The following is a 16,252-nucleotide window of genomic DNA, read 5'->3' as shown; positions in this document are numbered from 1 at the left end:
GTCTTGTTGCAGCTGTGTCCTGCCGCCACAATTTCTTCACTGATTATTGGTCAAACGTCTCTAAACGCTCTGATGGATATGAAAAATGCAGGTAATCAAACCATGAGAGATTGCATGGAAATATTTAGTGATACACAAACTGCCAGTTGATGATGGAGTCCACACCTGAGCTGGAGGACGGGCAGGTATGTTGTATGAGCTTATGGCTCTCAGAACTGAGCTTTAGTAGATGTACATAACTTTAAATATCTGATTTGAACATTTAATCCTACAATGGTTTGCAGGTTATTTTAAAGTTTGTTGCTGAGCACCAGCACCTGTAAACAGATGGTGCTTGCTACTGTCTAATAAAAGACACTGGGCACAGAGAGTTGGTTATATTGCATGTCATAAAGGAACACTTTAATAACAAACACTACAGTTATATTTCTTTATTTTGTGATTCACACTGTTATCCTATCATATTCCTATTTGTAAAGTAACATTTGACAAATTATTCAGTTTTCAGAAGTCCAGTATTTCCTTGTGAAAGATGGTCCATATCATAAATCTCTTTCACTGTTGCTGTTTGTCCTCCTTTTCCGAGCATCATGTCTTGAAGGTAACATACTGTACACACAGATCAATTAGTAACAGCTTCATGAATGTAAAAATACATGTAATGTCTAACAAGAGTTGAAAAACATGCAGTCATGTGTTTTTTAGACCAACTCTGTCTTGCACAAGTGACAAGATGTCTGCTATACAAATTTTAACTGCTGATAGAACATGCAAATTTTAACAGTTTAATGACTCACACTGCAGTTAAAATGAACGGCCCATAATGTTACTGCCTACCTGTTTTTTTTTAACTGAGCCTCAGCCACTGAACTTTGAATGATAAAGGTTATTAGTTGAGTCAAAGAAAATGCAAAAACCACAACACATTTCTTCTTGCTGAAGCTAAAACAGATTTGTTTCTTCCTCAGGCCAGCATCAGGTGGTTTGTCCATCTCAGCCAATAGTGGCAACAGTTGGTGATGACATCATTTTACCATGCCATCTGAGACCTGCCAAGAATGTTTCAGACATGACAGTAGAATGGGCGAGACCTGACCTGAACCCCAGGTTTGTTCATGTGTGGCGTGACGGTGTGGAACTGGAGAGTAAGAAACATCCGTCCTACAAAGGAAGAACATCAGTGTCCATCGACAAACTGAAGCACGGAGACATTTCACTGACGCTCTCCAGAGTGACACTCTCTGATGGGGGGCAATATAAATGCTTCATTCCAGGACTGGGTCACTCTTTTATTCAGCTTGAAGTTGGTAAGGTACGGATCATTTTACATCCAGTTTTTGCTGGGCCTGGACGAATAAGATATATTTAAGTGCCAAAGATATGAAAAAAATGTGTAATGACTCTTAACATACTACTGAGGGTGCTGCCTTAAATGAACTGAAACTAAAGCTACAAGCTGAGGGAATAAAAAAGAAGACATTCATGACTAAGATAACAGGAAAATGATTTCTGACAAGGAGAATTTGCAAAAGTACCTTGATTGTACCTTGTAGTATGAGTTTCATCAGCAGGTCTGTTAAATGTGCATCAGTAACTATGTGTGTGTGCTCATTTAATTCTCAGGTTCTCCTTTCTTCCCTCTTCAGGTGCTGTTTCTCCACCTTTCATTGTGAGTATTAACATAACCAGCAGGAGAGTGATGTTAGACTGTAAGTCTGCAGGCTGGTATCCAGAGCCTGAGGTGTTGTGGCTGGACGGTGAGGGAAAGCTCCTCTCTGCTGGACCTACAGAGACAGTCAGAGGTCCTGATGACCTCTATACTGTCAGCAGCAGAGTGACTGTGGAGAAGAGACACAGCAACAGCTTCACCTGTAGAGTCCAACAGAGGAACATCAACCGGACCACAGAAACAACTACTCACATATCAGGTAAATAAACCAATGGCCTATGGTCCCATTAGCAGGCTCCCTTTATTCTGTGGACTGCAAATTACATTTAGATTGAGCTATTCTTAAATCTTGACCAGTCGTGGGACTGAAAATGTGTAGTTTGTCTTGAGCGTGGTGCATGAGGAAAGTATTAAAAGAAGATACCATGCTCCAAGATGGTGTCTCGTTAATTACAATGTAAATTGCCAACACATTCTCATCCTAAGTTTGTTACATATCACTGCTTTGTCAGTGGACTTTCACATCTACATATTATGCGCTTGAGACTGTACTGCATCTGCTGTTGCTGTCCCAGGACGCCGCAGGTTAGGTTAGGTTTAGGCAACTGTACAATGTTTTGATCTAACAGAGATCTTTGTCAGGCATTTTGAAATCGATTTCTGCTGGATGAAAACGTTTCACAATCAAACCATTGGGTGCTTTTAATACAGTATGCAGCTCTCCTGTCTGGTGCTTGCTTTAGTTTAAGAAAAGTTAGTTAGTTAGTTCAAGGTTTGGCTCAACAAACAAATGGGAGGCAAACACTAGGCTCCTGGGTGACAGTCCGGGGTTTGCTGGACCAATCCACTGACCCTTCCATCCACCCTTGTAGTGTAGTTTCTGGCAGTTTCAACCTGACGCATTATGTCCTATCATAATGCTGCGACAAATGCTGTCCTGCCATGTTATCAACTGACACCACCTGTCTGCATACAACCACGACAGGTGATGTCTGGCTGACCGGCAGCGTATCATGACACTGCGAAAGGTGGCTATTTGCGTTGGTGTCGGATGTAAAACTCACTGACAAAGGGGCTGGGGGCCATACATCTTAAAAAAAAAAAAAAATTGGGCAACTTAGCCTGTAGTGTCAGAAATGTGATGGGAACACCCTCCGACGAGCATTCATGTTCTAATTAAAAGATCCTGGCAACCTTCAACTTCTCGTGTGTGAGAGATTTTAATTAGATGGTGGCATATGAGAACTGGTCAAAGGGTCATCATGGATGAATCCTCTGGGGGGCATGAATATCTACACCAGACCATACTGTATACGTTATCCTGCACTGGTTAAAAATAATGACTTTGTAAACTGCTAATGACACAAATATGGTCTAACTGAATAAAATTCTGTCTTTGTTAGTTTCAAAGGATTGAGGTATAGTTTGACATTAATGTCATGTCCTGTGTTTTGTCATTTCAGCTGATTTCTTTACGACTCCACCAAGTTCATCTACAAACAACAACAAATCATCATGTATCAACAAATGTGTCATTGCTTTGGTTGTTGTCTTTTTGTGCAGTCTCATAGTTGCTTTCGCTTGGTGGAAATGGAAACAAAACAAATCAGTAAGTCATAAATTAATTCATTTACACACACACACACACACACATACACACATATATATATATATATATATATATATATATATATATATATATATAGGTACAAGGCTTTCATTTGGGTTTGCATTATGAACTGAACAATGCGGTGAACTGTGCTTTTACCACTTGGAAAATAAAATGTACGACTTCAGCTGTGTTTTGTTCTCAGTGCCACTGCGCTCAACAAGGCAGCCCACATGATGAAACAGGCCACATGCTGTCTGCCCATCCAGCCCCCACACCAGAACATTCTACTCCAGCAAGACTCACTGGGAGGCACACCACACTTAGCTAGCTCATCGTAAGATGTCAGTGGCCAATGTTTTTATCTTGTGTCACATTAGTTTGGTGCAGGCTAAAAAGCAGGGCTCAAGACTAACGGTCATAAATTTAAATTAATGAGCAGGTAGAAGAAGAATACAATGATTATAAATGGCAAATGGGCTGTGTGATCTCACTGTTGTGTGATGAGTTCGCTTGTGGCTGCTTGCATCCCAGTAAAACATGTTTGGGACGAACATAGATTAAGACCGTAAACTCACCTATTGTTTCCCTGATAATGTTACATTGTGAAGAATGAATCCATGTTAAAATCAGCAGGAGGAGAGCTAGATAATGTTAGCTCTAAACAGCTGGTGGCTGCAACTAACAGCTGACAGAGGTTGCACTGAGTTACATTATCATGCAATCAAGCTCTGACGGGTAACAATGAGTACTGGGTGAAGGTAATTAGGTAAATTTTTTATAATGTAGATTTCTTTGTTTCCCTAAAAACAAAAGGGGGAATAAATGACAAAAACTAAATAAACATCATCAACAAAAACATTGGTATTGGCTATTGGCCAAATTGTCATTCCAAACATCAGTATCAGTCCAGAACTTCAAAACTGGTGCATCCCTGGTTTGTATTTGTTTTTTTTAACTACAATAATACATATTATTTTTCATAAGAAGCTGTTTTTGGTTTTATGTGCTGGTAAGAAGACACCTAAGAAGATGAGTCACTCAAGTATAGCTCCATTATTGTTCAAGGCAAAAAATATCTATCTTTAAGATGTTTTCATAAATAAATTAATTTAAATAACATAAATTGAAAAAAAAACAAACATCTAAAACGTACCGTACTGTGGATCGCACGAAACCCAACCTTGAATTTTGTGACCCGTTACACCCCTAATGTATATATAAAAAGGTTGCTAAGCAGCAACTTTTATAACTTTTAAATATAACTTAAATGTCTTTCCTGTGTGCACACAGAAACAAACCCTGTAACTCAAGGCCTGGTGGAACAAGAAGAAGACAAGCTATGCTTCGTCCATCCCCTTTTCAGGCCAGGCGTTGTTGTTTTCGCTGTATTGCTCTGTTGGTGTCTGTAGTTTGTTCTGTCTGGTTGCTGTGGTCTGGTGTGAAATAAATGCACTAAAGAAAAAAAAAAAAAAAGTACAGCACTGCCAGGGAAAGGAGGCAATGAAGTACCAGGATCATTTGTTAGTTGCTAAAAAATGTTGAAGTCATTGACTTATAGAAGGAAAGCGGACTAACTCTCCACAGAGAGTTAGTCCGCTTTCTTCTTGTGATTTTGAATTGTAATAGCTTCCAAAAAGCCCTTATTCTGCAGTGATTTTGTCATGGTTAAATGCAGACAAGCATAATGAGACAACAAAGCATAATAAGACAATGTAATGGATATTGTATTTACACTGAATTTAAATAAAGACAACCACATACAGACTGTGAGGTATAAAAACATCAATTGTCTTTATTTGATTTTTGAGAACTGTCACAAAGCTGCTCATAGACGTGCGTCATCTATCAATGAGGAACACAAAATAGATGTTGATTGATGAGATCAACTGAAACTCTTAACACCATTCCCTTCAACACAGAGGACAATACAATACAATGCATACAAAAACAGTCACTAAAAGCAAGTATAGTTATGAAGATGGATAAAGTCATGAACAGGATTCCATGGGTCAGGTTTGTAATACTGATGAATATGTTCTGTACAACTGATCTTTTACTACAACAGCCTGTGCATTGTGGCCTCTGCCCAGGAACAGATGGAAATGAGGTGAACACAGCAGTCACTGGAAAAAGGATGGTTATCAGCTGTTTGCACTATAAGAGAAAAGTAACCTAATTTACACCCTTTTGGCCTCCATAGAAAAAAACAGTGCAAATGAGAGAAAGGCAACATGAGTGTTTGTAGATAAGCCAGGTGAGTTTTTTTGTGTCTCGATGTGTATTGCTGGCTAATCAGCAGTCAAACAGTTTGTTACAATCTAGCACGGATGCTTTGCCATTAGTACGTATCACAAGCCTTTTTTTGTGTGTGTACTTGTGTGTCAAGGGACTAGCTCTGTGTTAGAGCATTGGACTGTGGCTCAAGAGGTCCCTGGCTCAAATCTGAGAATCCCCTACACTCATGTTTGCCAGAAAGCTTTTACTTCATGAAAATGGTTGTCTTTGATCTCCACCTACAAGCGTTGGTGTCTGGTTAAGTTGTTTTGAGTTTAAGTATGTGAGACAAAACTGCTTAGTTTTTAAAGCCACTGAAATAGATCATTTTCACATCAGACATTTTGACTTCCCTTGGTAGAGAAAGCACAGGTGAAAGAAATGTTGTTTACGGTGGCTAAGTTCCACCAAAGGTTCCAGTACGCCATGACAGGGAGTCAGTATGCACAATACTGTGACCCTGAAACTGACTCACCTCATAAAATGCAGTGGTTTGAAATGTGTTCAGTGACTTTTAGAGTGAGTATCCTTTTGCAATGATGCATTTGCAGCCCAAAATCTCTAGCAAACCACTCCATAACATCTGAGCATTGCCATTGCCAAGCCTGAAGCTATCAAAGTGAAATAGAGCAAATTATCCAGATTCAGCCAATAGATGGAGCCACAGACCATGAAATCAAAGGCTGGGGATTGAACTCTTTGGTGTCAGGTCACTACAAAACCTCGCTCTCACCATTCAAATGAAGACAGACCATGTCAACGGCTGCAATCTACTAAAATGACCTGAAGGCATTGGAGTACACATCAGTGGCCCTTTGGTACGACTCGACCAACTTTTGACAACAAGCACAGCAAAGGTAGGACACAATTTGCAGTCTTACATGTACGATGGGAGGATTGTTCCTCATTGCTTCGACAGTTTATGCAATAAGTTTTGGTCGTACACTGATAGGTGTTACACTGCTGGGATCGGTGGATTCTCAGGATTCATCTGAGGTGTGGATTTCCTAGATGGCACAACATGAGAGATAGCCAGGGCGCTGTTATGCTGGCATGCACTATGCACAGATAGAGAATGCTTTTGCTGTTCCTTGGTGTTTGATTTCGGTTTTGCTCAGGTAGACATGGTTACGCTAGCTCGCCACTCAAGCCTCTTCAGCTCAAAACAGTTTGCAACCTGACTATGTCTTCATGAGTTAAAATGCCCCGTGGTGCATTTGCTTACAAGAGGGTGGCCCCTCCCCCGCAACTGGGGACCTTCCAGCTCTTGAGGTTGACGCCCTCAATAGCACTAAAGCCAACTCACAATTTTCACCTTAATTGAAAATGGATTAAAACAGACAGAAATCAGTCTAATCCCTGATGAGTCCTGTGTCTTCGTGAAACAGAGCATCCACAGTAAGATACATCTTGATGAAATGGTTCCCTGAGAGTTGACAGAAGAATACCACAAAGAGCACAAGTGGGATTTGAACCCACAACCCCCAGACAGTGAAACTGGATTGTTACCTGCTGAGCTATGAAGACCACAACATGGCAAGTGAGTCTCCCACAAACAAGAAGTAAGGTTTCTTAGTTGTCCATTTGAATCTGTTTGTGTTAAAAGGCTTCGTGAACCTCCTCAGTGACCAAGGGAACATCTTACAGAGCCCCTAGAACCTCCCAAAGGACCTTTGTTACCTCCTCAGTGACTGCCAAAGTAACACCAGAACCACCAAAGAATGTCTAGAACAGTCTCAGAGAACACCAGGACATGTTTCGGCCAGTAAACGTTGTTTCTCTGAAGGCTGATGAAGGTGAAGCTGATGTAGCTTCAGTCTGATCTTCCTGCTCTCTGTTGTTTGCTGCATTGCTCATCGCCAGAGATGGTCCAGAGTGGAAGGATGCCGACCGCCAACGTAGAGAGCTGCCAACATGCGGGTTCGAATCCCGCCCGAGGTATGTTACACAGGAGAGTGTGTTGAGTGTGATTGTGGGAGTCAAATTTCAAACCTTGCGTTCAAAAACGTCGTTCGTTGCAATTGCGCGTCAATTTCATTTCCGAATTTCCACCGCTGACCCACAAGAAAGGTAAGTCCATGTGAGCCCTGGGGGTAGAGCTAGCTAGAGTAGCTAGCTCGACAGGCAAAACCTTTTGGATTAAAACAAAACAACAGGTAACTACACTTTGATTTGTATGTTACAGCACCCCAATTTTTCGTTTTATCATTTCCTGTCATTTTTGATGGGTAGATTATAATTTTGAGAAAAGAGGAACATCGGACATCAACAAACAACATAACTTTATAAGACAGAATTGCCTTCAAACAGAGCATACATGAAATCCTAAGAGGTCCTTAACTCAACTGTACTGTCACATTCTGATTGTAACCAAATCCTCTTCATATCAGTTGAACTAATGACTGATTCCTCTGGCACTCTTTCTCTTTTGGTACACTGGCTTGTCAGCCGTGTTTTATGTGTACTGTTGTATGTGCATGTGTTTGCATATGTGGGTGGCTTAGGGAGTTGCTGCCCTCCTAATGTGGTCAGGTCCTTTTTCCTCTTTGATGTCAGATGTTATGAGATGCTGAAGGAGGTGAAAAGTCAAACAGTACTCTGGCTCCCATCAATCTTTTCAGTCTGTCTTCTTCTTTCTGTCAACAGCCATGAAATGCTGCAGAGTCCTTACCTGCTCTGGTGACAGAAATGTTGGAATGTTTTTTTACTTTTTTAGATGATGCAAATATGCTTTGACATGCAACAGCAACAACTCAAGCAACGTCTGAGTTTTGGTATACTATAACTTTTCCAACAAAAACGTATGGTGGAAAGACAAGACCTGTGTTCTTGTGGGTATAGCTCATTGGTAGAGCACTTGATTGCAGATCCCAAGGTCTTGATTTCAAATCTTGGTGCCCCTCCACAGACATTCAGTGAGTCAGTATGCACAACACTTAAACTGGTTCATTTCTTGGAATACGGTGTTTTTTAATGTGTTCAGCAACTTTTAGGGTCCTTTTGAAATTACACATTTGCAGCCCAAAATCTCTCCCAAACCACACCGTAACATCTGAGCATTGCCATTGCCACGCCTGAAGGTATTTAAGTGAAGTTTGTGGAGGTCAAATGTTGGTGCAAATATTAAGTGACAGAATATGCATGTTGTAAGTACAGTAAGTATCTAACTCATTCTCATTCACAGGTCATCAAATACTGATGCTTTGTGTTGCCCCTTGGTGTCTCTATGTGATGCACTGTTGAAACACCCTGTAACTAGTGATGGATAAATGAAGCCTCATGAACCGTTTTCATTATTTTCTCACTCCACCAGATAGCACTCTTGGGCTGCGGTCGAAAAGTCCCTCCTATCGTCTTTTCCTAAACACTTTTCCTTGACCTCGATGGAAAACGTCATGAGGTCAAGGGAAGATGTCAAGGAGAATTCATAAGGACTTAGGAAAAGACAACTGCGGTGCTGAGAGAATCCAACAGCACTTACACTGGGCTACGTAATTATGCGACGGCGGATGTTATTGGCGTGGGTCTGCTGTGGTGAAACTACAATGTTCTAAAGATGGACTACAAAAAGCCCATCTTAGATAATGCGCCCTTTACGTTCTCACCGTGTTGTTTCATGCAGGATATATAAACGTGGACAACACGGTGAAAGATATTATTTAATTACCAAGGTCGGAATTGAATTTAAAAAAAGGAATATCGGCTACCAGCCACAAACTGAAATGAAATTGTCACACTGAGAATGTTTGCTCACACTTACCCATCTAGATCCCAATTAGTAAAATTAATTAATGATATTACTAGAGGCTGACAATACAACAACGCTCAAACAAATAAATTGACTGATGCAAACTGAGCATATGTTACTGGTGCGTGTCCCCTCCGTCCACAGCTGTGTTCAACTTGTTTGTTTTAACAGGATAAACAAATATTAAATGCATTATTTTGTTTTCCTGTGTGAATAAAAAAAAATAATGGAAATCCATATTCATTTCTTCTTCAAATGGGCAATTGGAATAGAAATTAGACCACAACCAACTTGTGTTTGACTTTTATTGTTATATCAATATTATGTGCCCCTACTGCATAGATAGACAGATAAATAATAAAAGTGAAAAATAATAATAAAAGTGACAGTGATAGTTTCTGCTGTGGGGAACCGCAACGTTACTTCATTGATTATTGATCTATTGTTTTCAATTCAATTTTATTTATATAGCGCCAAATCACAACAAAGGTCATCTCCACATAGAGCAGGTCTAGATAATACTCTTGAATCTATCTATCTATCATCTAGGGCATAAGCATAGCCGATGCCAATGTTTTGAGATGCAGTAGGGGCAGATAATATAGATATAACTATCAAGGCGAAAAACAAGTAGGTTTGTGGTTTTGGTTTCCTTTATATTTTAATTAGCCATTTGAAGATGAAAATGGGAAAAGCACGTGGATTTCCGTTTTTTCTCATTCACACGAAAATCGGAAAATTAAAATAATGCATTGTGTATTTGTTTATCCTCTTATAAAACAAGTTAAACAAAGCTGTGGACAGAGGGTACGAAACGTTCATAGATCACGTCTAAGTTTAACATAATGTTTAGTTTAGTTTAGTTTAGTTTAGTTTATTTCAGTCATATATATACTTCAAAGCAGCAAAAGAAAAGAACAATACAAAATTGACTGAAAAAGGCTCAGGCAGAAGCGAAGCTTATTAATGCCCGCCTGCTATGCATCTTGAGCTACACAATTCTTGATGTCAAGTGGGAAAAGAAAAAAAAACAAACAAACAAAAAAATACATACATATATACACACATACATACGTACTCATGCACATACATGACTCTTTTCCCTTTTTTGTTTTTCAATTACAGCCATAACTCCTAAATATAAATGCACATAATGATTTCTTGAACATAACAAAGGAAGTACATTGCTTTAGTTTGAGATCAGCACTGTTCCACAGCTGAACCCCCTTAAAAGAAATGCATCTTCCTTTAACTTCTTTTTTAGCTTTTGGTAACATAAATTTGCTTCCATCTCTCAACTCATATTTACTCTGAGACACTATGAAGAACTTATGCACGCTGTCTGGTAGTGTTTTATTATTTACTTGAAACATGATTTGCATTGTTCTATAATAAACCAAGTCTCTAAACTTCAAAACATGGGAATTTAAAAATAATGGATTAGTATGATCATAGTAACCGGCTTTGTATATGATGCGTATGGCTCGTTTTTGTTGTAATACAATTTTATCAATTGTGGTTTTAAACGTAGATCCCCATATTTCCACACAGTAAGTCAAATAAGGAAGTATCAATGAACAGTAAATTAAATATAAACTGTTGTGATTTAGCATGTCTTTGGTTTTATACATGATTGCAATTGATTTTGAGATTTTCCCTTTTACATACTCAACATGTTTCTTCCAATTTAATTTGTGATCAATCACAACCCCGAGGAATTTGGTCTCCCAAACCCTTCCTATTTCAATGTTAGAGATTTTTAATTTACTATCACTTCCAGATTGGCTTCCAAATATCATAAATTTAGTTTTCTTTATATTAAGAGATAATTTATTGACATCAAACCAGGTTTTAAGCACTCCAAGCTCTTGTTCAACAGTGTGCAAAAGTTCTTCTAAGTTTCCCCCAGAGGAGTACAAATTTGTGTCATCAGCAAATATAATACATTAACTTATTAGAAACACAGCATATGTCATTAATAAAAAGAATAAACAATTTGGGGCCAATGATGGAGCCCTGAGGCAATCCGCAGGTGACCGGTTTAAGTTCAGACATTGTTTGGTTTATTTGAACATATTGCTGTCTATTTTCTAAATAACTTTTCAGCCATGCGTGAACTGTCCCTCTAAATCCATAGTGTTCCATTTTTTCCAGTAAATAGTTATGATCGATAGTATCAAAAGCTTTACTTAAGTCTATAAAAATACCTACTGTATGAAGATCATTGTCGATGGCATTAGCTATTTCTTCAACCATCGTCATTACTGCATATGTGGTTGTTCTATTCTTTCTGAATCCATATTGTTGTTCATTTAAAATATTATATTTTTCAATAAAGTTATCTAATTGTTTTATAAAGAGCTTTTCTAAAATTTTTGAAAATTGTGGTAGTAAAGCTACTGGCCTATAATTGTCCATATTGTGTCTGTCACCGTTTTTAAAGATGGGTACTACTTTGGCTAGTTTCATGTCTTGTGGGAAGATGCCTGTTTGGAAAGAAAGATTGCATATATAGGTTAGAGGTTTTACAATGCTATGGATGACCTCTTTAAGTGTACACATATCAATAAGGTTTACATCAGTTGATGTTTTGTTCTTAAACTTATTTACAACGTCGATGATATCCCTTTCTTCAATCCCACAAAGAAACATAGAATTTAAATTCCGTTTGTTGAAAGTTCAAAACATATAGCATATGAACAAGTTAGGGCATAAGATGTATAATTAAGCAATATCACACGAGAGGGAGCCGTGACGATATCACAGTACAACATCACAAGCTCGAGTGTGATACTGCTTTTATACAACAGTTCAACAGTTAAATAAGCAAGGCTGATTAAGAAATGTTGAAAAATGAGGACAAAATAGATAATTTAAGCATTTTATTTGTCTTCCGCCAACAAAAATAGTTCCCTCAGGACTCCCCTGTCACCGTTGCTATGTAACGCAGACATGGTGTGCCAGGCACTTACTCTTTATACACATTTATCTGCACGTTTCCATTAATTGTGCAGCCGGTGAAATAAGTCTCTGGTGACTGCATGGTGGACTGTGGCTTCACAGGCACAGCCGACTCTGCCTTCTGATCTGACAGTATGTTGCTTTTCTCCAAGCCAAAAGGATAGTCCAGTGTATCCTATGTTAAAGGAGAAAAGAGAGGAAGCATTGAGGCACCTTTCCTTAAAATTTAGAGAATTCGACCAGCGCTTATTGTGGCTGCCACTTAGATACTTTCGGGTCATTTCACTCAGTTAGGAACCTTCCTAAGCAAAAAAGACTATTCGACTATTCGCAGCCTCAGTTTAAAGATAAAGGCTGAAGGACTGGCAGTGAAATGTGTTTTCAAACCTTTGTTGAATAGACACCGCCATCTAGTGGCTTCAGAAAATGAAGACAAGGCCTCATTTGGCCATCACTACCTGTAACATGTGGTTAATGTTATGAAATGGTTACAGTAAGGTCTAAAGATTATGTTTTCGGATCAAATAAGCATGTCTGTTACGTAACATCGATGCAGCGTGAAGGAAGTACATGCTGTGAGTGACATCTGTGTACAATAACCATACGTAAATTACAGCAACAGCATGGATTTTGGTTTCACACAGGACACAAACTGCGGTCTCCTTTGTGAAAGTCTTGTTTTGTTTGATCCATCCACCTCTCCTCCTCTCCACCCTACACAGACTTTATCTCTCTTTAAACTACATCAGCTGCTCTTGGTGTCAGTTATTGCTGCAGATGAGTTTACATGAGAGGTGGTTGAAAGCCTGATAAGACGGGGCTTAACAATCCATTGTCCCACATTGCTTATCTTATTTCTTTATTCATTTCTTTACTTAATTTATCACTTAAAAATGACAATATTGTTACATGTTGCTGTTTCCTTTGCTATTATTTTTACAAATAGTGACTAGAAGATTTATTATAAAAAAAACCTGCATAATATTCAACCAAGCATATGTTGCATATGTACCAGTTGCAGCCCTAAATACTTAAGTTATTTCAAGCAAAGTTCATTTTAAAGACTTTTTCTAAAAGTCTTTAAAGTTCCTTTGACATATAGCATGGTGTAAGCAGTCCTTCCAGCTCCTTCAGTGAAGTGTTTCTTCCTCAGTGATCTAAAAGACATAGGAAACACAGAGATAAAAGGTGTAAATGCACAAGACTATATTTTACATGTGAAGTGTTTAAGATGTTTGGGGATTTGGTGGCATCTAGCAGTGTATTGCACATTGCAACCAGCTAAAACTTCTCTGAGTCGGAATTCTTTAAGTGTTTATTGTTTAGGAGGTTTTTATTGGGAGCTGAAGTATCCACAGAGGTCTCTTCCTCTCCAAAATAAATGGACCAGGTGATTATTTCCACTAAATGAATAAAGCAGTTTCACATGACAACATGCCATTGTGTGCTAACCCTTTATCTCTCGTAAGTTTATGTGTTCTCACCTTTTCCGATTCAGACGTTCAGGAGGTTTTTTACAGTGAGCCAAATTATGCTTAGAGGTCTCTTCCTTTCCGAAACAAACAGACACGGTGATTTAAACCAGGAAAAAAAGGACAACATATTTTCACGTTACAAATCCATGTATTTCCGACACTGTTAAGCCAGTTGCTGTTGGCGTCTCGTCCAACACATGCTTATGCATAGTCACATTTTTTTCTCTGTTAGAAATGGAATATAATATAAGTATGTTTTCTTTAGTGTATAATCACTGGAAAATATGAATTGTTGTGTTCTCCTTATTTTAGAATGAGGCATTTATATCTGCATAGGAGGCAGATCTCTGTTTATATAGATTGCTATGTTGTGCTGCCATGTTTCTACATTAGCCCTGACCAGTCAAACCAAACACTACCTCTGGATAGGGCCATCTGTGTTTTTGCATCAGCCACTGTAGTAAGAAGCCAAACTGCAACGAGCAGCACTGGAGTTACACTGATTTGTAACATGAAACTACTTTATTCTGTGTTTCTAGCGGTTTAAATCAACTGCTCATTTGGTTTTGGGGAGGAAGGGACCTCTATGGATAATACAGCTTGCAGTGAAAATTCCTGAATGTCTGGATCTTTTGTTAATGGCCAACATATTCCCCTAAATACTACACACTGGACCTTAAAGAGTAATTACGCCCAGGATATTAATGATGCATTTGCTGCCATCTGGTGGTTGCTACATGCACTGACCACACTTTACTCAGTGCAGAATAGTGCATTGCTACATCTCAGCTGGTCACAAGTAGAAGAGTGTTTAGTAGTTTACCACTAGGGGAAGGCAACGTGGAAGGAAAGTGAGATAAAGTGTCTTTGATATCCCACTGGGCATCAACTTACAGATTTTGATGACATATATAAAAGACCAGAGTTACTCTCATTCCTTGCTGTGAAGCTGGATCCCCTTTGTCACCTGCTCACCTGTTTCCAATGCCCCTAATTAGCACTGTCAGTACATGCGCCAGCCACTTGGCCCTGGTCAGTTACCAGTTTTATGAATGCTGCTGATGCCTTTGCTTTCAAGTCAACAGAACCTGAACCTTATCTGGATTTTATTTTTTTGACTTTTTGGTCTGCCTTTCCTTTCATCCTACCTGCTGGCCTTGTCTGTTGTGTGGGTCCTCCTCCCTTCGTTGCCTGTACTCACTGAATGTGTCACATAAGAGTGGTCTCTAACCTGAAACCTCTGTGGTAAGGCTATGACCAAGTTTAGGCAACTAGAGGTGCATGGTTAAGGTAAAAAAAAAAAAAAGTCTGCTGTACTGCAGGTACTGTCTTAAAACATTAATGAAATCTACTGCATGGTTCTAAATGACTAAAATGTTATACTTACCATAATGGAGAGCTTGCAAAGTGCCATCACAGGTCAAAGTGGAATGAAAAGATTAAGGCAAAGCTTCACCCTCATCTGTAAAAGAGACACAGAGTCATGAAGGGTAATTTACAGTCAGCATTACATTACACTGTAGCATGCTGAAACTTCATATAAACACAGTGTGGTTTTGACATGATATCAGAAAGCTACTTTGGTCGTGTGGAAGACTGCAGACTGAGGGGGTTGAGGGGCCCTATTACCTTTTTCCGTCTCTGGTTTTGCACCGTGGTTGAGGCTCACATTATCAGTAGCGTCTGCAGCGTCTAAAATAAAGGCACGCTTAGCAGATGTGAATTTATCAAACAGAAGTTCTCAAACTTTTCTGGTTACAACCGCAAACATCTACCTAGTTACTGTTATTGATTACCTTTATTCTCCTTCTTGTCTTCTTGTCTTTTTTGATGACAGTCTGCAGGTCCTGTGTCATACATCTTTGCTTCCAGTAAGACTGAAACATAAAGCAAAATGTTTCACCCTGTAGGCTATTTCAGCAGTATGATTTTATAAAATAATTAAAGTGAGGTAGGTAGGTAGACACACACAGGTACAGTAGGAGAAAACTTATTTCTACATATTGATCATTAAAAAAAGTGTGAGCCAAGATAATGTATTGTTTAAAAATAGCAGGGTAGGGGCGTCAGTAGCTTAGTGGATAGTGCCGGCGCCCCTCTCTCCCCATTTCCCACTGCCCTGTCCATTAAAGGCAAAAAGCCCCAAAAAATGATCTTTAAAAACAGCAGGGTACAGACCCCGACTTCAGAGAGCACATAAACCCGACAACAACCAAGTTTGGGCCTCTTGTCAAGTTACTCACACAGTTAATAGTACTTGGTGGCAGGTGATGTGACCTTCAGAGCTCAGAGTCAATCACCAGAATCACATTGTTTAAAGGAGAATTTTAGCACCTAGCTGTTTCTTCCAGTAGAGTAGTCCCAACACCAGCAGCTGCAGGAACAATATGACAGCGACAGCAACCCACAGCAGGATGTAGTAGAGGCGGGAAAAATTAATCTCTGTGTCAGATGTTGGAAAGATCACAGAAAATAGTTTCTTAAACAAAAGGCTTTGTTTTTGTGAAACAAGG

The 16,252-nt window shown here is 39.2% G+C and overlaps 2 protein-coding genes across 3 annotated transcripts in view; one reads left to right on the top strand and one right to left on the bottom strand.

Moving 5' to 3' along the window:
- Positions 1-152: 152 nt before the first annotated feature.
- LOC144459894 (butyrophilin subfamily 3 member A2-like) lies at positions 153-3,628 on the top strand. Its single transcript, XM_078164697.1, has 6 exons — positions 153-185; positions 502-601; positions 969-1,307; positions 1,647-1,928; positions 3,133-3,278; positions 3,484-3,628. Exons 1-6 carry the CDS (start codon positions 153-155, stop codon positions 3,607-3,609), a joined length of 1,026 nt encoding a protein of 341 aa, XP_078020823.1. The 3' UTR covers positions 3,610-3,628.
- Positions 3,629-12,067: 8,439 nt separating this feature from the next.
- LOC117245912 (high affinity immunoglobulin gamma Fc receptor I-like) overlaps positions 12,068-16,252 on the bottom strand; it is an 89,464-nt gene continuing 85,279 nt past the window's right edge. For both annotated transcript variants that reach the window (XM_078163909.1, XM_033609518.2), the window contains 5 exons: positions 16,074-16,181; positions 15,536-15,616; positions 15,369-15,431; positions 15,127-15,201; positions 12,068-13,421 (listed from right to left, as the gene is read on the bottom strand). In XM_078163909.1, the coding sequence (XP_078020035.1) occupies positions 15,179-15,201; positions 15,369-15,431; positions 15,536-15,616; positions 16,074-16,181 (275 nt within the window). In that variant the 3' untranslated portion in view covers positions 12,068-13,421; positions 15,127-15,178. The remainder of the gene's footprint in view (positions 13,422-15,126; positions 15,202-15,368; positions 15,432-15,535; positions 15,617-16,073; positions 16,182-16,252) is intronic.

This window comes from Epinephelus lanceolatus, chromosome 22, assembly GCF_041903045.1.
Source record: "Epinephelus lanceolatus isolate andai-2023 chromosome 22, ASM4190304v1, whole genome shotgun sequence".
NCBI lineage: Eukaryota > Metazoa > Chordata > Actinopteri > Perciformes > Serranidae > Epinephelus > Epinephelus lanceolatus.
Note: the sequence above shows the minus strand (reverse complement) of the source record. Positions and strands in the feature narration are given on the sequence as shown.

Bases quoted from the DNA above. Each gene is read 5' to 3' on its own strand.
- LOC144459894 (XM_078164697.1), top strand. From the start codon at position 153: ATGGAGTCCACACCTGAGCTGGAGGACGGGCAG. The intron at 602-968 runs GTAACATACTGT...TTTCTTCCTCAG, and splicing joins CCGAGCATCATGTCTTGAAG to GCCAGCATCAGGTGGTTTGT. The intron at 1,308-1,646 runs GTAAGGTACGGA...TTCCCTCTTCAG, and splicing joins TTTTATTCAGCTTGAAGTTG to GTGCTGTTTCTCCACCTTTC.